This window comes from Notolepis coatsorum, assembly GCF_963971535.1.
Source record: "Notolepis coatsorum genome assembly, chromosome: 5".
NCBI lineage: Eukaryota > Metazoa > Chordata > Actinopteri > Aulopiformes > Paralepididae > Notolepis > Notolepis coatsorum.
The window spans coordinates 25,158,940-25,180,275 of NC_140169.1; the positions used below are offsets into that span (position 1 = coordinate 25,158,940).

A 21,336-nucleotide genomic window follows, 5' to 3' on the forward strand; every position below is an offset into this window, starting at 1 on the left:
CATGTTAACTTGAACATCTCTCTCTCTCTCTCTCTCTCCTCTCTCTCTCTCTCTGGCCTTGCTCCGGTGGATGGATTGGAGGAGGAGGGTGTGCTTTGTGTGTGTGTGTTAGGGATGTGCATCTCCATCACTGAGGCCGATGCGATGCGCATCTCGATACGGTGCCAACGATACGATACATTAACGATACATTTGAAGCACCGGGCGATGCGATGCAATACGATTCACCCCCTGTTGAGATACGATACGATTCGATACGATTTGATTCAACATACTGCGATTCGGGGCGATACGATGCGATTCAACACGATGCAAAATAATGATACAATTTTATGGTATGACAGAGGATTTGGTTGTATTCCTTATATGCAGCTTATATTATTATAAAAAATAAAATAATCTACTGTAAGACCAGTTATATAAAAACTCTTGGGTGCCTAAGAAGACTTTTGCATAGTACTGTCTTTTCTATCCACTTTAGCTAAAAACACACACACACTGTATATACACACTACTGTGAGACAATAATATCATACACAAAGGGATAATGGCTTATAGCAAACTTAATGATTTTATGAGAGAGAGAGAGAGAGAGCCCCTCCCCGTCTGAGTTGCCGTCGACAGTTGATGATGTCACACACACTAGACTATGATGTAAACAACACACAGAGCCTGCCTGGATGCTTGTATGCCCGATGCATGAAGCGATATAATTAAGAAACGAATAGCCAATAAATGTGAAGTTATCTTTGAACCCCTGTTGTCAAGCGTCTTCAATATACCCCCCCCCCCCCTCCTCACTAATGGAACTGGTGTTGCAGAGTCACGTTAGTTAGTTAGTTAGACACTGTAGTTTAGCGTTAGCTGAACAGCTAACTGGCGTTAGCCATGTTGATCAATTCTATTCATGTCTCCTCCTCGACTTCCACTGTTTGTTGATAACTGTGACGCGGCTCTCGCCTTATGTAGTAGCGAAGCAATAGTATCTGCTGTGTGTGCAGTCACAGTGCACTGCTGACAGAAGTGGATGAGAGGAAATTATATGAATGCATCGGTTTTGACCGATGCAAAGACGGTACAACAAGATGCATCGAGAGTTCAGCCTGAAATTTTGCCGATGCGGACTTATTCCACCGGTGCACTCGCATCGTGAACGTTTATGCCGGCGCACCGATGCAAATCGATGAATCATCACATCACTAGTGTGTGTGCCATCATGTTAACGTTAGCCTCAGTTAAACCTTGCGACGACTGAGCTGTGTTCTGTGTTCTGAGCTGTGTTCTGTGTTCTGGTCATGTGACACTACACATATTTAATTGAGACCCTTTATTATTTCAATTTAGCTGGAAATACATTGATACTAGGGCTGCAACGATTAGTCAACATAATCGACGACGTCGATTATGAAAAATCGTCGACGAGATATTGTTGCGTCGATTAGTCATTAAAAACAATAACAATAACAATTAATAATAAGTAACTGCAATGCGCAAATGTTCATTTGTAACTGCAATGCACTACAGAAACTGCTGGGGGCAGTATAGTTTCCATTGTCTGACTGCAGTGCATTCTGGTACAAAACGGCGCAGCCTGCAGGTAAGAACTTCACTGCAGAAGAAAGAATGAACGATGGCGGAAGGGAGAGAGAAAGACAGAGGAGATGAGATGGCGGAAGGGAGAGAGAAAGACGGAGGAGATGAATTAAAAAAAGCAAGACCGAGGGCATCAAAGGTGTGGGAATTCTTTACAGATGACAAACCGAAGAAAACTGTTAAATGCCGATTATGCAAGGTGGAATTGGCATTTCACAGCAGCACCACGGCGATGCACGAACATCTAAAACGAAAGCACCCCGGAGCCACGGTGACGTCGTCGGAACATGGGTAAGTTCTAGAGTAGTTAGCCATAGTATTGTATTTTTTACGTTGGAAAACAGAACGTCTCATGGATATGGATATAATGCTTGCTATGCGAACTCTATTGCTGAGGCTTATAGAGGCTGCGCTGCTGCTGTATGTTGTAAGTAACGTTAAACAGCGCCATGCTTAGTAGTTAGTACAGGTGAGGTTACAGCGTTGCTGGCGCTGCTTCACTTTTAGTTTCGTTTGTTATGCCGACCAACCGGATACGGAAATACCTCACGTATATATCTGTAGTCACTGTCTGTAGTCCACAAAATAATATCCCTTAAGCGATAACTCCCTCTAGTGGGAAAACATAGATATTGCATCTCAATATTATTAATTCTAGCCTAGGTATATATAAGGCTGACTATAATTAATAAAAATAAACTGATAGTCTGATACTATAGCCTACAAATTCTGATGATAATTAATACAGCTTTCTGTTTTTTTTGTTCTCTTTCTATTGTAGGGCAAAGCAAACACGTGTGGATGAGTTTGTCCTGAAGAGAGGCTCATGCACCCCTCAAATGGCTGGAGTCTTCACAGAGAGCATCCTCACCATGCTTGTTAAAGACATGAGACCATTATCGATGGTTGAAGATGAGGGCTTTAAGCAGATGGTCACCACATTCCATTCAGGTTACACCTTACCTTCCAGAACTCATTTTACAAAGCTCATGGAGAGAAAGTATGAAGATACTTTTGCTAAGGTTAAAATTGCTCTTAAAGCAAACAAGAACAAGATTGCCCTGACAACTGATGCCTGGACCAGTGTTGCGACAGAGGCATATCTTGGCATCACCTGTCACTTTATAAGTGATGACTGGAAGCTCAATAGCTTCTGCCTCACAACCATGCCACTCGAAGAACGGCACACTGGGACCAACATTGCTACATGGATTGAGCAGGCTGTGGAAAGGTTTGAGATCCCTCCAAGCAAGCTTGTGGCGGTTGTTCATGACAATGGCGCCAATGTCCTGCTGGCTGCTGGCATCTTGGAGAAAAAACATGGATGGGTGTCCATCTGCTGCGCAGGCCACACATTACAGTTGGTGATCAATCATGCACTGAAACAGCCTCTGATTAGTAAAGCACTAGGAGCAGCGAGGTGTCTCGTCGAGCACTTTAAAAGGAGTGAACTGGCTTCAAGCAAGCTGAAAATAAAGCAGAAACAGATGGGCACCCCGGAACACAAACTTATCCAAGATGTCTCTACCAGGTGGAACAGCACCTATTACATGGTGACTCGCCTGCTGGAACAGAGATGGCCACTGACTGCGACTCTGTCTGACCCGGCAGTAACACAGAGAGGGAAACAATACCTGGACCTCAAGCCTGAGCAGTGGACCCTGCTAGATGAACTGGCCAAAGCTCTCCAAGCTTTTGAATGTGCCACTGTCTACCTGAGTGGTGAAAACTATGTGACCGTGTCCGCCCTGCCTCCTCTAGTCAGAGGGCTTCTGAAGTCCACCCACACTGCCTATGATACAGCTCCTGTGCAGGCCTTCCAGGCGGCTGCTTCAGTGGCGACCACTACACGCTGGTCAACAGAGCTTGCCATCAAAGATGATGACCCAAGCAAAACGATCATTGCATCTGCACTAGACCCACGATTCCGAAAACTAAAATTCCTGACACCAGAGGAGAGGTTCACTGTTCAGAATAAATTACAAGCTCTGGTCCTACAGTCCACTATGAGTAGGAATGAAGAAGCTGTTGTTCAACTTGACATTAATGACAATTATGCCACAGCCTCAGCTGAGACAACTAGGTCTGTTTCAGCTCTCGATTCACTGCTTGGAAGTGAGTCAACAGACAGTGACACTGAGAGCAATGATCAGGATGCACGCACACAAACGATCATTAACGAAGTGCTGATGTACTTCGGAGAGCAGCCCATCTCAAAGACAGAAAATCCCCTGTCTTGGTGGAAGTTGAATGAGGCAAAGTACCCAACCCTTGCATCACAAGCCAAGTCATACTTGTGCATTCCAGTTACTTCCACTCCCTCTGAGCGTCTCTTCTCAGCAGCTGGGAACATCGCCTCAAAGAAGCGGGCCAGCCTCACTCCAGAGCATGTCGATATGCTCACGTTCCTGCACTGCAATTTAAAGAAATTGTAAATGGTGTGTACTGTGTTTTCCCCTGCAGGAGATGATGATGATCAGACAGACACACACAATACATTATAATTACACACACGCACTCCTCTCACTCACAGTGATCAGAGTAAGACACACACACATTGGACATCACACATACACACTCCTCTCACTCACACACAGCGATCAGAGTAAGACACGTACTAACACCACCACCAATACCACCACTACTAACACCACCACCACTACTAACACCACCACCACCACCACTACTACTAACACCACCACCACTACTAACACCACCACCACCACCACTACTACTAACACCACCACCACCACTACTAACACCACCAATACCACCACTACTAACACCACCACCACTACTAACACCACCAATACCACCACTACTAACACCACCACCACTACTAACACCACCACTACTAACACCACCACTACTAACACCACCACCACTACTAACACCACCACTACTAACACCACCACCACTACTAACACCACCACTACTAACACCACCACTACTAACACCACCACTACTACTAACACCACCACCACTACTAACACCACCACCACTACTAACACCACCAATACCACCACTACTAACTCCACCAATACCACCACCACTACTAACATACACCACCAATACCACCACTGTCTGTCACACACATACACACACACACAGACTCCTCTCACACACAGCAAACAAAAGACCTAGAAGTCTGTCTGATCTGACTCATGTCATCCCCCTCTCCCCCTACAGCTGTTCCACGACGTCAGTAGTACGTCACCCTCCTCTCCTGGTCCTGGACCAAGTTACAGCCCCATCAGCCGTGGTGCTGGGGGCAGATGCTGCTGCTAGTTATTTCTTTTTTTAATATTATTATTTTAGTAGTTATTTAAAGTACAGAGCATGTCGATATGCTCGCACTCACTGCAATTTAAAGAAATTGGTGTACTGTGTTCCCCTGCAGGAGATGATGACCATCAGACAGACAGACACACAATACATTACACAGTTACACACGCACTCCTCTCACTCACACACAGCGATCAGAGTAAGACACACACACATACTCCTCTCACTCACACACAGCGATCAGAGTAAGACACACACATACACAAATTACACAGTACAGTACACACACTCCTCTCACTCTCACACAGCGATCAGAGTAAGACACACACACATACTCCTCTCACTCACACACAGCGATCAGAGTAAGACACACACATACACAAATTACACAGTACAGTACACACACTCCTCTCACTCTCACACAGCGATCAGAGTAAGACACACACACATACACAATTACACACACACACGGACTCCTCTCACACCCAGCAAACAAAAGACCTAGAAGTCTGTCTGATCTGACTCATCCCCGTCTCCCCCTACAGCTGTTCCACGACGTCAGTACTCAGTAGTGTACGTCACCCTCCCCTCCTGGTCCTGGACCAAGTTACAGCCCCATCAGCCGTGGTGCTGGGGGCAGATGCTGCTGCTAGTTATTTCTTTTTTCTTATTATTATTTTAGTTATTTAAACTTAAAGTACAGTGCACTACACTTCCAATTTTGTATTATTTAATTTATTTATCTTGTTAAGTTGTTATGAGTGATTGCACTTGACTCAATGCACTGACTGACTGTATTGTTCTTGACTTCAACATTTCAAATACATTTCATTTAAAGTTGCAAGATCCAAATTCAAATGTTTCATGAGTCATTATTTTAATTTGCTATGGGATCATCATGTTATGATGTTGTTGTTTGGTCCTGACAAGAGTCTCAAAGTCTGGGGTGATGGTAGACAAGCAACTCTGAGGTCATGCTCAATGTCCAATCTGTTCCTCTGCTCTGTCTTCAGCTGGACCAGAGCTGAGAAGCCACTTTCACAAAGATAGGTAGTTTAAAAAAAAAAAAAAAAAAAAAAAAATCATTTTTTTTTGTTTTGTTGTTTACATTGGTTTTCGATTAGTCGACTAATCGAAAAAATAATCGGCAGATTAGTCGACTACCAAAATAGTCATTAGTTGCAGCCCTAATTGATACATCATTCAGTAACATTTTCAGAGCCTTATAACAAAAACATTATTACGGTCACCATTGTGACCAGTGGGATTAATCAACAAATTGTATTCTAAGGGGGGGCAGGTGGCGCACAGAGATTACGTTCGTCACCAACACCGGGAGACACTAGGATTCGCCTGTTCGAATCCAGCTCCCGGCGTTGCTATCAGCTTGGCTGGCCTCTCACACTGATACAATTGGCTGTATCAGGGGGTGGGAAAGCTGAAGGGTGGGTCCTGGGCGTTGTGGACAGCGACCCCTACAGTTCGGTCGGGGCGCCTGCTCAGCGAGGGTTGGAACTGAGGAGAGATAGTGTGGCCTCCCACACGCTACACTCTCCCCGGTGAGAACCTGCGCGGCCAGGTTGGCCTGCCCCAGGCTGCACATGCGTCGGAGGAAAGCATGTGACAGTCTCCGGTCTCCCGGACCAACAGTAGGGGAAAGTACGCAACAACCAGGAAGGGTGGGATGGGAGAAAAATCAGGAAAAAGGAGGGGAAGAAAGATTAAAAAAAAAAACTCCTTTCAGAAAAGTGGGAGTGTGCCATCTGTCATTCCATTCGCCGCCTCCGCTGTCAATCAGTTGTATCGCCTGGTCCCGCCTCCACCAATCACAAGTGGCAGCACGGCTCCATTGTGTGTGTGTGATCCGCGTGAGGGAGAGAGAGTCAGATAGTTCTCCAACTCTGTCGCAGACAGTGAAATCCTGGTTGTTCCCCACCCACCTAGGTTATCTAACTATCGCGCTGCCCCGCCGCCACAACTAGAAACAATGGCCTGGCAAAAAAAAAAAAAAAAAAAAGATTACAATAAAAAAAATATACAATTTTCTTTTTATCTGTGCAGGCCAGGCCACCGGGAAAACTCCTGGTGCTCCCGATGGCCAGTCCGGGCCTGCGTGTTGCCCAAGGAAACTATAAAAAGGAAGGGTCGGGCGAACCCGTCGTTATTTGCCGAATGTCTTCCCCCCACTCTGTCTCCCATTCATCCTCTGTCTCTCTCTACTGGACTGCCCAGTAGCGATAAAACGCCAAAAAATAAATCTTTAAAAAAAATAAAAATAAGGAAGGGTCGTCACGTCACTGTGAGAATGGCGCTGCTCCGACCGCCGGCCGCCTTTCTGTTAGCTCCGTCGAGACTGTGCTTACTTTTGTTAATTTTTATAGTTTTAAGAGTTTTATTTGCACCAACTGTTGGTGCATTATATGTGTATGACCGTCAGTCACTCATTGACATTGGATTAAGGAAAACTTACCGGCTGGATTGCTCTCTGGATCGGATTGCTGAACAACAACAGTGGCCAGCGGAGATCCTTTGTTGCGGCCGAAGCAAGGAAAAGGCGCAACGACGAGGTAGAAGAGCTGGGGTCCGAAACAGATTGAGATCCAAGCGACACAGAACCACATTGCCCAGCATATTGTTGGCCAATGTGCAATCGATAGGAAACAAACTGGACGACATCAGAGCACGGATCAAATTCCAGAGGGACATTCGGGACTGCAACGTCCTCTGTTTCACAGAGACTTGGCTGACTCCAGATGTCCCAAACCATGCAATAGAACCGGCAGATCACTTCTTCGTTCTCCGCAAGGACCGAACGGCAGAAGAATCACTAAAGACGAGAGGAGGCGACATAGCTTTCATGGTAAACAAGGAGTGGTGCGATATAGGCAACGCAAAGGAATTGTCTAACCACTGCTCCCCAGACCTGGAGTATATCACCATCAAATGCCGACCTTCTTTCTCCCGAGGGAGTTAACGTCCATCATCATGATCGGAGTGTACATCCCACCACAAGCGAACACTGGGGCCGCACTTTCAAAGCTACACGACAAGGTAAACAAACTACAGATAGCTAACGTTGACGCTGCCATTTTGGTTCTGGGCGATTTCAACAGCGAGCGTCTTAAAAAGGTGTTGCCGAATTTCTATCAGCATGTGACCTGTCCCACCAGAGGCGAGAACATATTAGACCATGTATACTCGCAATTTAAGAATCGGTACAAGTCACAGGCTCTTAGTCCATTCGGTAAGTCCGATCACGCCGCCATCTATTTTGCCAAAATATAAACAGAGTCTTAAGCGAACGCTGGTAGTATCGCGAGAGGTTAAGCGTTGGACTGTGACGTCAGAGGAGACGCTTCAGGCTGCGCTGGAATGCACAGACTGGAATGTATTCCGTGATAACACAGCCAATATTAACGAATACACTGAAACGGTGCTTGACTTTGTCTGTACTCTGGTAGAAGAAACAATCCCCTCTACCACAATTAGAATCTACCCAAATCAAAAGCCCTGGGTAGATAAATCCGTCCGTGAGGCTCTGAAAGTGCGCACCTCAGCCTACAACACCGGGCTTGTGACAGGCAACATGGATGAACACAAGACGGCAAGATACAACGTCAGGAGAGCAGTAATAGAGGAAAAACGGCGTTATAGGGATAAAGTTGAACTTCAGTTTGAACAGGCTGACTCTAGAGCAGGGGTCTCAGAACATGAACATTTCAGAACACGAACAGTTCTTCAGAACATGAACGGTTCTTCAGGCTTCTCAGTGGTGTCAGTGGACTCATCCACAGCTATGGAAATGCACTATGCATTTTTTTTTATTCTATCACAAAGCTGTTTAATCAAATCACCAGCCAGTATTTCAGTTATTCTGGTTGCTGTGCGATCTGAGGGGGATTTGCTTTTGTTTGCCTTCAAACATGGTCTCCATCACTTCAGTCATACATTATTTTCAAATAGCTACCGTTTCTTGGCATATAGTCACATAATTGGTTTGGTGCTGGGACCAGGGGAGTAGCGGGGGGGGGGGGGGGGGGGGGGGAGGATGATTCCACTATTATTATCTTTTTATTAATATGGTTATTATTATCCTAAAGTAAGTTAATGTAGATGACTCAAAAGTATAATTGCCTGTATTATTAAAAAAAATAGGTAAAAACCATATTATGCGTTTTCATCAATAAATAAATGCCCCACATTTTTTTATAGATTGGGGGCCCACAAATTGATTCTTTCATTGGGCCCAGAATCTCCAGCTACGCCCCTGGCTGGGACTCAGGATGAATGCATATTTTTCCGTCCATTCACCTTTGAATTGCAGTCGACTTTTCTTTTACTGACCATCTTTGAAAATGCCATTTTTCTGCTGGCTGCCTGCTGGCGAAAATAGGCTAATAGCTACATTTATCTCACAGAGATAAAACTGGGAGCGAGTTTACTATAGATGCGCTGTCAACTCTGCTCCGACTTGAACTGAAAGAGAGAGACGACATGCAGTCCGTGAAGACCCGCCCTACTCCCCTACTCTGCCTCTGATTCGCAGACTGTGGGTGAGGGGGAAAAACGCTGACGGGACGCGTATGTGATTGGACCAGACTCGTACACAGACAGACAGTGGCAGTGCTGCCGGACATGCAGAGCACTGCTCGCAGAGGAGAGAGATAGCAAGGATGCATTTGCTTCCACTTTACTTGATATCACTCCGGAATCACGTTTCAACCAAGTAGGGGTGGGCGATATATGGAGTATACTCGATGTATCGCGGATTGTTCTACCCGAGATGTAGTACTGTACTATATCGCGAACATCGAGTATTTAGTTTATATGGCGCCGCCCGCGGCCGAGAGACACTCGCAGTGCTTTCCTCGAGAAGGGACGGCGGAGCTATAGGCTAACGTTAGTGTAGTCAGGGCTGTACAGTGCGATATAATGTTGCGGTTGTAATTTCATTAGACAGACCAGCGCGGACCTTTAATAACATGTAATTTAATTGACACAAGCAATGAGCTAACGGTAGCTGCTAACCAAGGTATCCATTAGGATTATGCTAAGCTACTAGCGATAGCTGCTAATCCTGGTAAACGGTCAAAGCGGACTCCACAAGACTAGTTCCATTCGTGAGGAAATGGGGTGGGTTATATTGACAACGCTTGACAACAGCAGTTTAAACATAACTTCATATTTATTAGTTATTCGTTTCTGTATATCATTCAATTTCCATCTCCGTGTGTCTCCATCTCCATCTCTTCCTGTTTACATTCGAGTGTGACGTTATCACCTACGGCAGCTTAGACGATCAAAACGCGAACCTAGAACAAACCCAGAGGGGGGGGGGGGGCTGGCTCTCTTGTTCATTCTCGCCCCCTCTCTCTCGCTCTCTCTCTACATTCAATGATTTAAAGTAGCCAAACGTTACAGACAGTATAAATACTAACTGGATAGTTGATGATATAAACATTTTATTTCATTATCTGAAATATTCTAAAATCATTAAGTCTGCTATAAGCCATTATACCTTTTGTGTGTGATTTATTATTTTCTCACAGTAGGGTGTGTATATATATACATATATATGTGTGTGTGTGTGTTTGGCTAAAGTGGATAGAAAACACAGTACTGTGTAAAAGTCTTAGGCACCCAAGAGTTTTTATATAAATTGTCTTAGATGTAAATAATTTTTTTTATTAGTGTGTCAGTAGACTACTCTTAGTACATTTTCATTAAATTTTTTTTTAAAGCATCTTCATGGTTTAATAATGCAAACATATGTTGCAGGGACTTATTATAATCATCATATTGGCGTGACTGTATGCATCAAAGGGTTAAATCAAGCATTTTTAAGTGATTTAGAGGAAATGTAAAAATATCGCGATATATATCGTGTATCGCGATATAGCCAAAATATATCGCGATATCATTTTTGGCCATATCGCCCAGCCCTACAACCAAGTCACTAACATAACGTTGCTGTCATGAGCCTGCGCTATGGTAGCCTACAAGTGATAAAATAAATAAAACGTCCAACTCTCGCGCAACGACTCAGCAAACAGTTGCGCGCGGGCCGCATTAACACTACACTTTGATGTCCAGTAGGGGGCCGCAAAATATCATCCCGCGGGCCGCAATTGGCCCGCGGGCCGCGAGTTTGAGACCCCTGCTCTAGAGGTATGTGGCAGGGCCTCAGAACAATGACAGATTACAAAGGCACCTCCCTCAAACTGAACAGTGACATCTCCTTAGCAAATGATCTCAATACCTTCTATGCGAGGTTTGAGGCTGTGAATAACAACACCAGCCTACAAGCCACGGCAATGGGGAGGGAGGGGTCTGCTGAGGGAGATTCAGTGTTCAGAATAACAGAACATGAGGTGAGGAGGACCTTTAAGAAAGTGAATATCAGGAAGGCAGCAGGACCGGACGGCATCCCCGGCCGCGTCCTAAAAGTCTGTGCCGACCAACTGGCCCCGGTATTCACTGACATCTTTAACCTGTCCTTAGAACAGGCTGTCATCCCCACCTGTCTGAAGAAGTCCACCATCATCCCTGTACCCAAAAAATCTACGCCCGCTTGCCTCAATGACTACCGCCCTGTAGCTCTCACCTCCATAGCCATGAAGTGCTTTGAGAAGCTAGTGAAGGGCTACATCTGTTCCTCCCTCCCCATCAACCTGGACCCCCTGCAATTTGCATACCGCCCTAACAGGTCCACGGAGGACGCCATAGCCCATGTGCTGCACACAGCAGGATCACACCTGGACAAGAGGCAGGGGAACTATGTGAGAATGCTGTTCATCGACTACAGCTCAGCATTCAATACCATAGTCCCCTCCAAACTCATAGCCAAGCTCAGGGACCTGGCCTTGAACTATGACCTCTGCCAGTGGGTCTTGGACTTCCTGACGGGCAGACCCCAGGTGGTAAGAGCAGGCAACTGCACCTCCCCATCCATCACGCTCAACATAGGGGCCCCCCAGGGCTGTGTTCTGAGCCCCCTCCTCTACTCCCTGTACACACATGACTGCGTGGCACAGCGGAACAACAACACAATCATCAAATTTGCTGATGACACAGTAGTGGTGGGCCTGATCTCTGCCAACGACGAGAGGGCCTACCTGGAAGAGGTAGAGAATCTGTCACAGTGGTGTCAGGAGAACTGCCTCTCCCTGAACGTCAGCAAAACAAAAGAGATGATTGTGGACTTCAGGAGGTCGGGGGTCAAGGACTACAGCCCCCTCAGCATCGACGGGGCACCGGTTGAGAGAGTGAACAGTTTCAAGTACCTCGGAGCCCACATATCCGAGGACTTGACATGGACCACACACATTGACAGTGTTGTGAAGAAGGCACGACAACGCCTCTACTTCCTCAGGCGCCTAAGGAAGTTCCAAGTCAGTCAGAAGATCCTTAAGAACTTCTACTCATGTACAATAGAGAGCATCCTGACTGGCAACATCGCCTCCTGGTTTGGGAATAGCACTGCACAAGACCGTAGCAGACTACAAAGAGTGACACGTTCAGCCGAACGCACAATTGGAGGGGGGCTTCCCACCCTCCAGAACATTTACAACAAGCGGTGCAGGGGTAAGGCTAAGAGAATCATCAAGGACTCCAGCCACCCGAACAACTGCCTCTTTGAACTGCTGCGGTCAGGCAAGCGATACCGGAGTCTCAAGGCGAGCACAGAAAGACTCAGAAGAAGCTTCTATCCCCAGGCCATCAGGCTGCTCAACGAACAATAAACACTATGCAACAACCATCAAATGCACACAGCACACACACCCACTCACTTTAAACAAACAACACACTGCAGCACCCACTCTCCACACTTTAGATCACCTAAACACACTTTATATTTATTGGTAAAGGATTTGCACTACAACTCGTACACCTTACTGTAAATTGTACCTAAATTGTACCTCATCCCATTTCTGCTTTGCACTATATAGTATTGTATATTAGTACATTGCATAGTATATTGTATATTGTATGGTAACTCAGTTACTTCTATTCTGCATCGAACATTGTACATATGTCTATACTGAACACTGTGACCTCTATTTTTACTTCTATTTTACATGCTATACTATTTTATTTCATACTTATCTTGTCTAGCACAGTCTCTGGAGCGTAACAGTAAGAAGCATTTTGTATAAAAGTATTCTGTACTTCTGTATGACAACTATTAAAGAATCTTGAAACTTGACAGTATATCCCAACAACTGGTGGAAGTGGGCGGGGCCAATAGGATGACTGAATAGATACATACATGGCGTGGTAGACGGCAGTGAGCATCTGGACCATGAACTCTGGGTCGAGCAGGACGCGGTTACACGACTCCCTCCACGGCTTCAGCTGCTGCCGAGGAAAACCACATACACACAACCTGCGGAGAGGACATGCACGCACACACGCACGCACGCACACGCACACGCACACACGCACAAACACACACACGTAAGGTATAGAAAAAAAAGTATAGAAAAAAAGGCAAAGACAACACAGTTAGGTGTAAAACTGTGGAATTCTCCACAGAATGATTGAAAGAGTTGTACAAATATCTTTAAGTTCGAGAAAATGTATCAAGAAAGAACATTTAGACTTTATGAAGTTGAGGGTTAATATCTTTCCTATGACTATTTTCTTTTCTTATTTTTTCATGTTGTAAGTATTGCTTGTTAAATATGTGTAATTGACAGACCATCTATTTATATAGTTTATTTATTGTTTTGAATAAGGGGGAAGGCTAAATAAGATTTTCTGTTCCCCTGCTCCTTTTCACTCATGGGATGTACAAATTGAGAGGTGCTTTTATTATGAAATTATATTATTATATTGTTATGGAACTGTGCATTACCATGAACGGAACAAATAAAGTCTTGGCGGTATGGTTCTACTCTTCTGCTCCCGGCTGCAAGTGAGGTTCAAGAATCACAACTTACATAGAAGATAAGTACGACAGCAGACACTGAAACAGCAGGGAGCACTGCCAACAGATTCCCCACAGGGGATATAACTTACAAGGCTAGGGGTGGGCGGTATAACGGTTGAACAAGTATACTGGTAGAAATCCGTGCCACAGTAATGATTTTACTCTACCGGATGTACCAGTAAAAGGCTACTTTTAGGCTCTTTGAATGTAAAAATACTTTGTCACGTTTACAAATGTAACACGCAATACAAACAAAGAAGAAGAATTGGTTCAAAAGAAAGGTGCTTCATCCATCATCTGGACGAGGTTTGTGTTAAAAAGTCAGACCTTGAGCAGAAAATATTATCTGCAAGCAATTTCAATGACCTAAACGAACGTTAGCTGCTAATGTCATACCGCCTTCTGTCTGGCCTACAGCGCTGAACCTTACCTGCTCTGACCAATTTTGTGTAGTTTCTCCTGCCCCCCGGGCAGTGATGCAGTACCACGCCGTCCTACCAGTTCGCTGAGCAGAAGTGCGCGCACGGATGTGCACGCTTGCGCACACAAAAATGCATTCACAACTTTCACTCTACTGTCGCGCAGTGCGCCAAGTACCCGGCACTTATCACCTAGTCTTTGCATAGCATAACAAAGAAAGAGAAGTGCAAGACCAAAATACAAGCCCTGTGGGGGGTTTGCTTGAGCTGGTCTGTGCACACGTGAGGGAACATGTATGCGCGTGCACGTGGCGTCCAGGCAGTTCTGATATTACGACTGCACCCCTGCCCCTGGGGCATACGGCCCTGAGCTATTGTCTTGTATCTCATCCTGTATACATACGCTTGCAGTCGTTTTTAGTTCTATCTATTACTTAATTTCACAATTTTCTTCTATACTTTGATTCTACTGTCATCATGTATGCATATGCACACTACATGTATTTATTGCTCCATCTCCACCCACTACAAACATGGGAACTCTCTAACCCCTGTCCCCAACCCCCACCCCCCATCTCTTTGAGTGGTTGTCTCGTAGTGTTAACCAAGATGGTGGATGTCTCGGGGTCTTGGGCAAGATTGCAGTGACTGTTCTACGTGCACCATGAGGCCATGGATCAGCTTCTTGCCGTCTTATGTCCGTGGTCTGTCAACGTTGAGTTCATTGCTGGGTTAAGTACTTCTATTTAGGGATGTCCGATCCGATCACGTAGTTTTGGTTTTAAATTGCATATCATCATTAATTTATTTATTGTCACACAGAGCAGAAGAATTTTGCCAAAACAAACGCATTTCCTTTGATTTAATTATACATCAAATGATTTATGTCAAGGATGAGGGACATCCACTAGTTGCAGAACTTGCAGTCACCTGATTTTTACAGACGATGGCGCCATTGCCCTCATGAAGCAGCAGGTTGGAGGCAGAGTTTTTAGATTACTCCGGTTGCAATGCCTCGCTTGAATGAAGTTAACTTTTCACCTGGATAACGTCAACATTCAGGGTGAATGCAATGTGAGAAATTGGGATGGGAGAAAAAAAAAATATATATATATATATATATATTTTTTTTTAATAAATGTTTTTTTTTTATCGGATCGTGAAAGATCGGTATCGGTAGATACTCAAAATCACATGATCGGGATCGGATCGGGAGCAGAAAAGTGTGATCGGGACATCCCTACTTCTATTCTATTCAGATAATATGCTTACTATATCTGTAACTGAGGGGTACAATTCCCTGACTGTATGGTTAGATATGATACTTACTACCACTACCTCTTGTACTTTAGACTCTGGCCACCCAGTACTAGGTATGAATATGTTGAACACTCCCACCTGATAAACGGATCCAACACAAATGTACCAAATCGAAAGTTTGAGTTTTAATACATAGCAAAAGGTATGTACAACGATCACTTAATTACATTTATGATTTGAAATAGTATGCACTTTTATGGCAAATGAGTATTCGTAGGTAGATCAATATCGAATGTCCAATCTCTGATTGCGCAGGAAGCAAATATACAACCTGGAATATTTAGGGAACAATAGCGATGATACTTGAATGATTATATAGCTGGATACACTAGGGGAAGGTTCCGACTGCTTGTAGGACAGCTGGAGGGGGGTGGGGGTTAGAGAGTCACTGGCTGGATCCCGTCTGGCCGAGGGTATCTTGGGAGAGTCCACAGTTGTGCGACACGGTGCCCAACGATCCTCGATCCACAGATGAATGCAGTTGGACCCTCTGTGGCCGGCGTCCTCCGGTCCACGACGGAGAGACGTGAGGCGACCTCACTGTGCAGAGCGCCGTCTCACCTGTCGTCCTCTCCGGGGGGGGTATTTCCAACACACCGCAGTGTTGGCCTTTATCCATAGAATAATCAAAGTACTCAAAGCATAATCCAAGCCGGGGAAGGCTAGCCGTCGTCGGTAGAATAATCCAATATACAGGTCCACTCGCTCTTTGGCCTGGAGCTCCTCGGGTGCAGCTTCACGTGGGGTCAACCACCCTGGATAAGCGTCCAGCTGATGCCCGAAACGATGGGGGTGCTGATTACTATAGAACTCTTACCGCACGAGGCACTATATATGAATAGACTATTATTAGCTTAATAGAATACGTCCAACTCGACGATATAGTGCCAAATATGACTATTCAAATATTAATATACACGATGTCTCAATGCCGATACTGGGCCGAATTGGCCTTACTGCCCACACGTGGTTCGCGGGGAGGCTTTTGCGTCTGTCACTCTGTTGGAGGGTAATGAACTGGACTAAAAGAAAGCTCTACTTTAATAGCGCAGTATATATACACACTATGAACAAATAGTACCATTAGTGGTGCGGTAGACATATTCCTACGCGGAACTAGGACTTGTCCATACATGTTGAGCGGTACGATTGAACCTGGTCTGAGGGGTATGGCGACCTGGCACCAAGGTCTCGTCCAATGGTAGAATGGAGACTATTATGGGATGTTCAGTAGACTAGAAGGGATATTCAATGCATATTGTACAAGGAATATACAAGGGATATCAGGGGATATACAAATACAATTAAATATATATATATAAATAAATATATATATTCGGTTTAATCTGATCCTTCAGAACAGCCGCCCCCTAATTGGTCCCAACCTAATTAGTTAAGCAGAGACAGATTAACCGCACTGTCTACCACTCAAGGGTTCGCTGTAAGGGTCAGTCAACTCACAAAGTCATAGGGTCATGGTCATCATCGATTGTGTCTGGGAGTCGGGGCAGTTCTATGAGCCTCGCCACAGGACGGGTGTAAATGCGCCCCTGGACGAGTACTTCAGCTGCTCGGACCTTGCCATCGGCACCGGTGATCACTTTGCTTACGCGGCCAGCCGGCCACATAGCTCTGGGTAGTGACTGGTCAATAATCATGACGACTGTTCCTTCCGTCAAATTGTCTCTCTCTTTTACCCACTTCTGGCGGGTCTGTAGAGACGGTAGGTAGTGCAGTAGGAAACTGCTCCAAAACTTGTCGGCTAATACTTGGCTGTACCTCCACATTCGTCGGCCGTTCGCTTCTTCAGGCCGGTACATTGTCTGGGGTAACGCGGGATCTAGCCGCCCCATCAGGAGGGTGTTGGGGGTGACTGGGTCGACATCTGCTACATCACTGGAGACGTAACCGAGGGGCTTTGAGTTCAATACTCCCTCAATCTCCGTGAGGACTGTCATTAGGACTTCTTCCGCCACAGTCTGGGCCCCAAGTACTGCGTACAGGGCTGTCTTTATAGAACGTACTTCTCGTTCCCAAGTTCCACCGAAGTGGGGTGCGTTTGGGGGGTTGAATTGGAAGTCAATCTGGGCTGGAGCGAGGTGGGTCTTAAGTTCTGGGCCCATAGCTTGGAAGCTCTCCCTCAGCTCTCTTTCTCCGCCTTTGAAGTTTGTCCCGTGATCGGACAATAATGTAGACGGTTTTCCTTTCCGTGATGTGAATCTTCGGAAGGCCATAAGAAATGAGTCTGTGCTCATGGTCGGAAGGAGCTCGATATGTATCGCTCTGGTGGTCATGCATTTGAATACAATACCCCACCGCTTCTCGGTGCCTCTTCCTTTCTTTATGTGCAGCGGGCCAAAACAGTCCATGCCTGTTGAGTGGAATGGCTTGTCGCCGAGTCGGAGGCGACATGGAGGTAGGTCAGCCATCCGTGGTATGCTGGGCTGCGCGCGCCACTTTCGGCAGTCTAGACAGGTTCGCTGGAAGCGTCGCACCGCCTCTCTTCCTTGAAGTATCCAGTAACGACGTCTGATCTCCGCGAAGACTCTCTCTGCTCCTGCGTGGTGTACATCCTCGTCGTATTTCTTTATAATCAGCTCTGTGACCTTGTGTCGGCTGTTCAATACGATCGGGTACTTAATGTCATCCGGTAAATTGGGGGCTCTCCGCAGGCGACCACCCACTCTGATGAGGGTATGTGTGTCACTCTCGGGGGCCAGATGAATCAATCTGCTGTCTGATGGGACGGGCTTTCCTCCCTGTAGACAGTCTAGTTCATCGGGGAACGAGTCTCTCTGGGCTCGTTGCAGTAGAAGCAGTTCTGCTTCCTCGTAGTCAGCTGCTGACATATCAGCGGGGGACTGAATCTCTGGGTGGTGCCGCAGGAATGTCCGTTGCTGCGCACTCTCTATGGTAATGCAATCGTCTATGTTGGGGTCTGCGGAGACAACAGTGCTCAATCCACAGAACATAGGTTTCTTATTCTCAGCCTCCTCGTCACTTGCTTCCCTCGGGGTGGGCGTGGGCCAATCTCCTTCCGGGAGCTTGAGGAATGCTGGTCCGTCACTGTAGATGTTACGACGGGTTAAGTCATCTAGGGACATTCCCCGGGTGATGACGTCAGCTGGGTTGTGTTTTGTATCAACATAGCGCCAGTTTGCTTCTCCGGTTAACTCTCCGGTTAACTCTTGAATCTCAGTGACTCTGACTCCCACGAAGACTTTGTATTTGCATGAATCCGATTTGATCCAGGCGAGTACTGTCGTGGAATCTGACCACAGGATTGTTCTATGCACCGGAATGGTGAGCTCACGTTGGATGAGCGTGGCTAGATGCGCTCCTGCGAGGGCTGCGCAGAGCTCTAGACGTGGGATAGACTGTTGCTTGCGTGGGGCTATTCTCGAGCGGGCGAGGATGAATGCTGTGTAGATTTCTCCCCCCTCTTCTTGGGCCCGCAAGTAGGCTACTGATCCGTAGGCGACCTCGGAGGCGTCACTGAAGACGTGTAAATCCATTTTACATGTCTCTGGCCTCACCGTGGGTGGGAAGTAGCTTCGGCGTATGTTAACGCCTGGGAGTGAGTGGAGTTCCATCTCCCACTCTCTCCAGGTGGATGCAAGGTGTGCGGGAATGGGGTCGTCCCAGCCCTGGTCCTTGTCCCACAATGCTCGTACAATCATCTTTGCCCTGGTGGTGTACGGTAGTATACATCCTAACGGGTCATATTGTCGGGCGAGTGTTCTGTACACACTCCGTCTGGTGGTCGGTATTGCCGTCGACCTTCCCTGCTCCGTGGTCAGGGGTTTGTGTCTATAGTGGAGCGAATCTGTTTTGAAGCGCCACACTAGTCCTAGTGTCATCTCTTGGGCTTCTCCTGGGATTGTGGCCATCCAGGTCTCGCTGCTCGCTGCCTTGTCCGCGGAGGAGAGGCTGCGCAGTACGTGCGGATCGCTGCTGGCCCACTGCCTGAGATCAAAGCCGCCTTTGATCAGAGAGGCGCGGAGTTTAAGTAGGAGAGCCTCGGCTTCTTCCTGGGTCGAAACGCTTTGTAGACAGTTATCTACGTAGAAGCTGTTCTTCACACTGTGTCGGACCTCTTCGTCCGCTGCTGGGTCCTCTGCGACATGTCTCTGTAGTGCAAATGTAGCACAGCATGGGCTGCATGTAGTTCCGAAAGGGAGGACTTCCCATTGGTAGATGGCTGGGTGCTCATCTCCTGGCCTCTCTCTCCATAGGAACCGCAACAGGGGCTTGTCCTCCTCTACTAATCTCACCTGCAGGAACATCCCTTTGATATCCCCGCTGATAGCCACCTTGTCCTGGCGGAAGCGGAGTAGTACGCCTAGTAGGGAGGGGCCGAGTGTAGGACCGGGCAATAGCTCTTTATTCAGATTTTGGGATCCGATCTGGTAGCTGCAGTTAAACACGATGCGGTCTTTGCCGTTGTGATGAACCTTGTGGTGGGGCACGTACCACGATTCAGTCGTCTGGTCGGCCTCTTTAATGTCAATCTTTGTGACGTGTCCCGCTGTGATGAGCTTCTCAATCTCAGCGCGGTATACACTTTCTTGGGCGGGGTCCTTGGCTAAGCGCCGCTCTGTGTTTAGTAGGTACCGCTCTGTGGCGTCTTTCTTTGCGTGAAAGGTAGGCATCCCTTCCCGCCGCAGGAGTGGCGTGGCGTATCTCAACACGCCGCTGACTGGGACTCTCTTTGTTCCCGTCTCGAGGAGGTTAATGGCGTAGATGTCGTCTTTAGAGCGAATGTCTTTCTTTTCGTTCTTAAAGGGCATTTGTTCTAAGGTCCATAGCCTCTCTACATGCTGCAGGAGTGCGGTGTCTCCCTCTGTGACTCGGGAGTGGAGACAGCTAGTGGCTGTGGTTCGGTTGAGAGATTTGGCGAGTGGGCCTTGGAGAGTCCATCCTAGGCGGGTCTCGACTGCTGCCTCTGGGTCCGGTATGAACCCGGTCTATCGGGACAATGAGGTCTGCATTAACGCCGCCATTTTAGTTCTGGGAGATTTCAATAGCGCCAATCTGATGAGGTCTGCATTAACGCCGCCATTTTAGTTCTGGGAGATTTCAATAGCGCCAATCTGATGAGGTCTGCATTAACGCCGCCATTTTAGTTCTGGGAGATTTCAATAGCGCCAATCTGAGAAAGGTATTGCCTGACTTCTATCAGCATGTGACTTGCAACACCAGAGGCGGTAACATCCTAGATCACTGTTACACGCAATTTAAAGGTGGCTACAAGGCTCATTCTGATAGTGGCTTTGGTAAGTCAGATCACGCGTCCATCTTTCTTTCACCAAAGTACAGACAGAGAATTAAAAGTACTCCCGTAGTCTCGCGAGAGGTGCAGAAATGGGATGTGACGTCAGAGGAGACGATCCGGTCAGTGTTTCACCACACAGACTGGAATGTGTTCCGCGACACAGATAACATTAATGTCTACACGGAGACAGTGCTGGACTATGTTTGTACTAGGGTGAAAGAAACAATCCCCACTACCAAAATGAAAGTTTACCCAAATCAAAAACCCTGGGTAGACAAATCCGTCCGTGAAGCTCTGAGAGAGCGCACCAAAGCATACAACGACGGCCTAGAGGCAGGCAACATGAATGACCACAAGGTGGCGCGATACAACGTAAGGAGGACAGTGTCAGAGGCCAAACGACGCTACAGGGATAAAATTGAACTCCAGTTTGAACAAGCTGACTCTAGAGCTATGTGGCAGGGGCTCAAAACGATGACAGACTACAAAGGCGCCTCCCTCAAACTGAACAG

The 21,336-nt window shown here is 46.7% G+C and overlaps 2 protein-coding genes across 2 annotated transcripts in view; one reads left to right on the forward strand and one right to left on the reverse strand.

The window, feature by feature from the left end:
• The window catches only part of LOC311228130 (hyccin 2-like), a gene marked incomplete at its 3' end in the record, with an annotated part of 330,310 nt that overhangs the window by 13,856 nt on the left and 295,118 nt on the right, over positions 1 to 21,336 (reverse strand). Inside the window, 1 exon segment of the mRNA XM_084314043.1 lies at positions 13,148 to 13,264. Coding sequence (XP_084170169.1) covers positions 13,148 to 13,264 — 117 coding nt within the window.
• On the forward strand, positions 1,631 to 4,063 carry LOC311229221 (E3 SUMO-protein ligase ZBED1-like; the record flags this gene model as incomplete). The annotated part of the gene is made up of 3 exons (XM_084315294.1): positions 1,631 to 1,884; positions 2,375 to 3,553; positions 4,057 to 4,063. 3 exons carry the CDS (start codon positions 1,631 to 1,633, stop codon positions 4,061 to 4,063), a joined length of 1,440 nt encoding a protein of 479 aa, XP_084171420.1.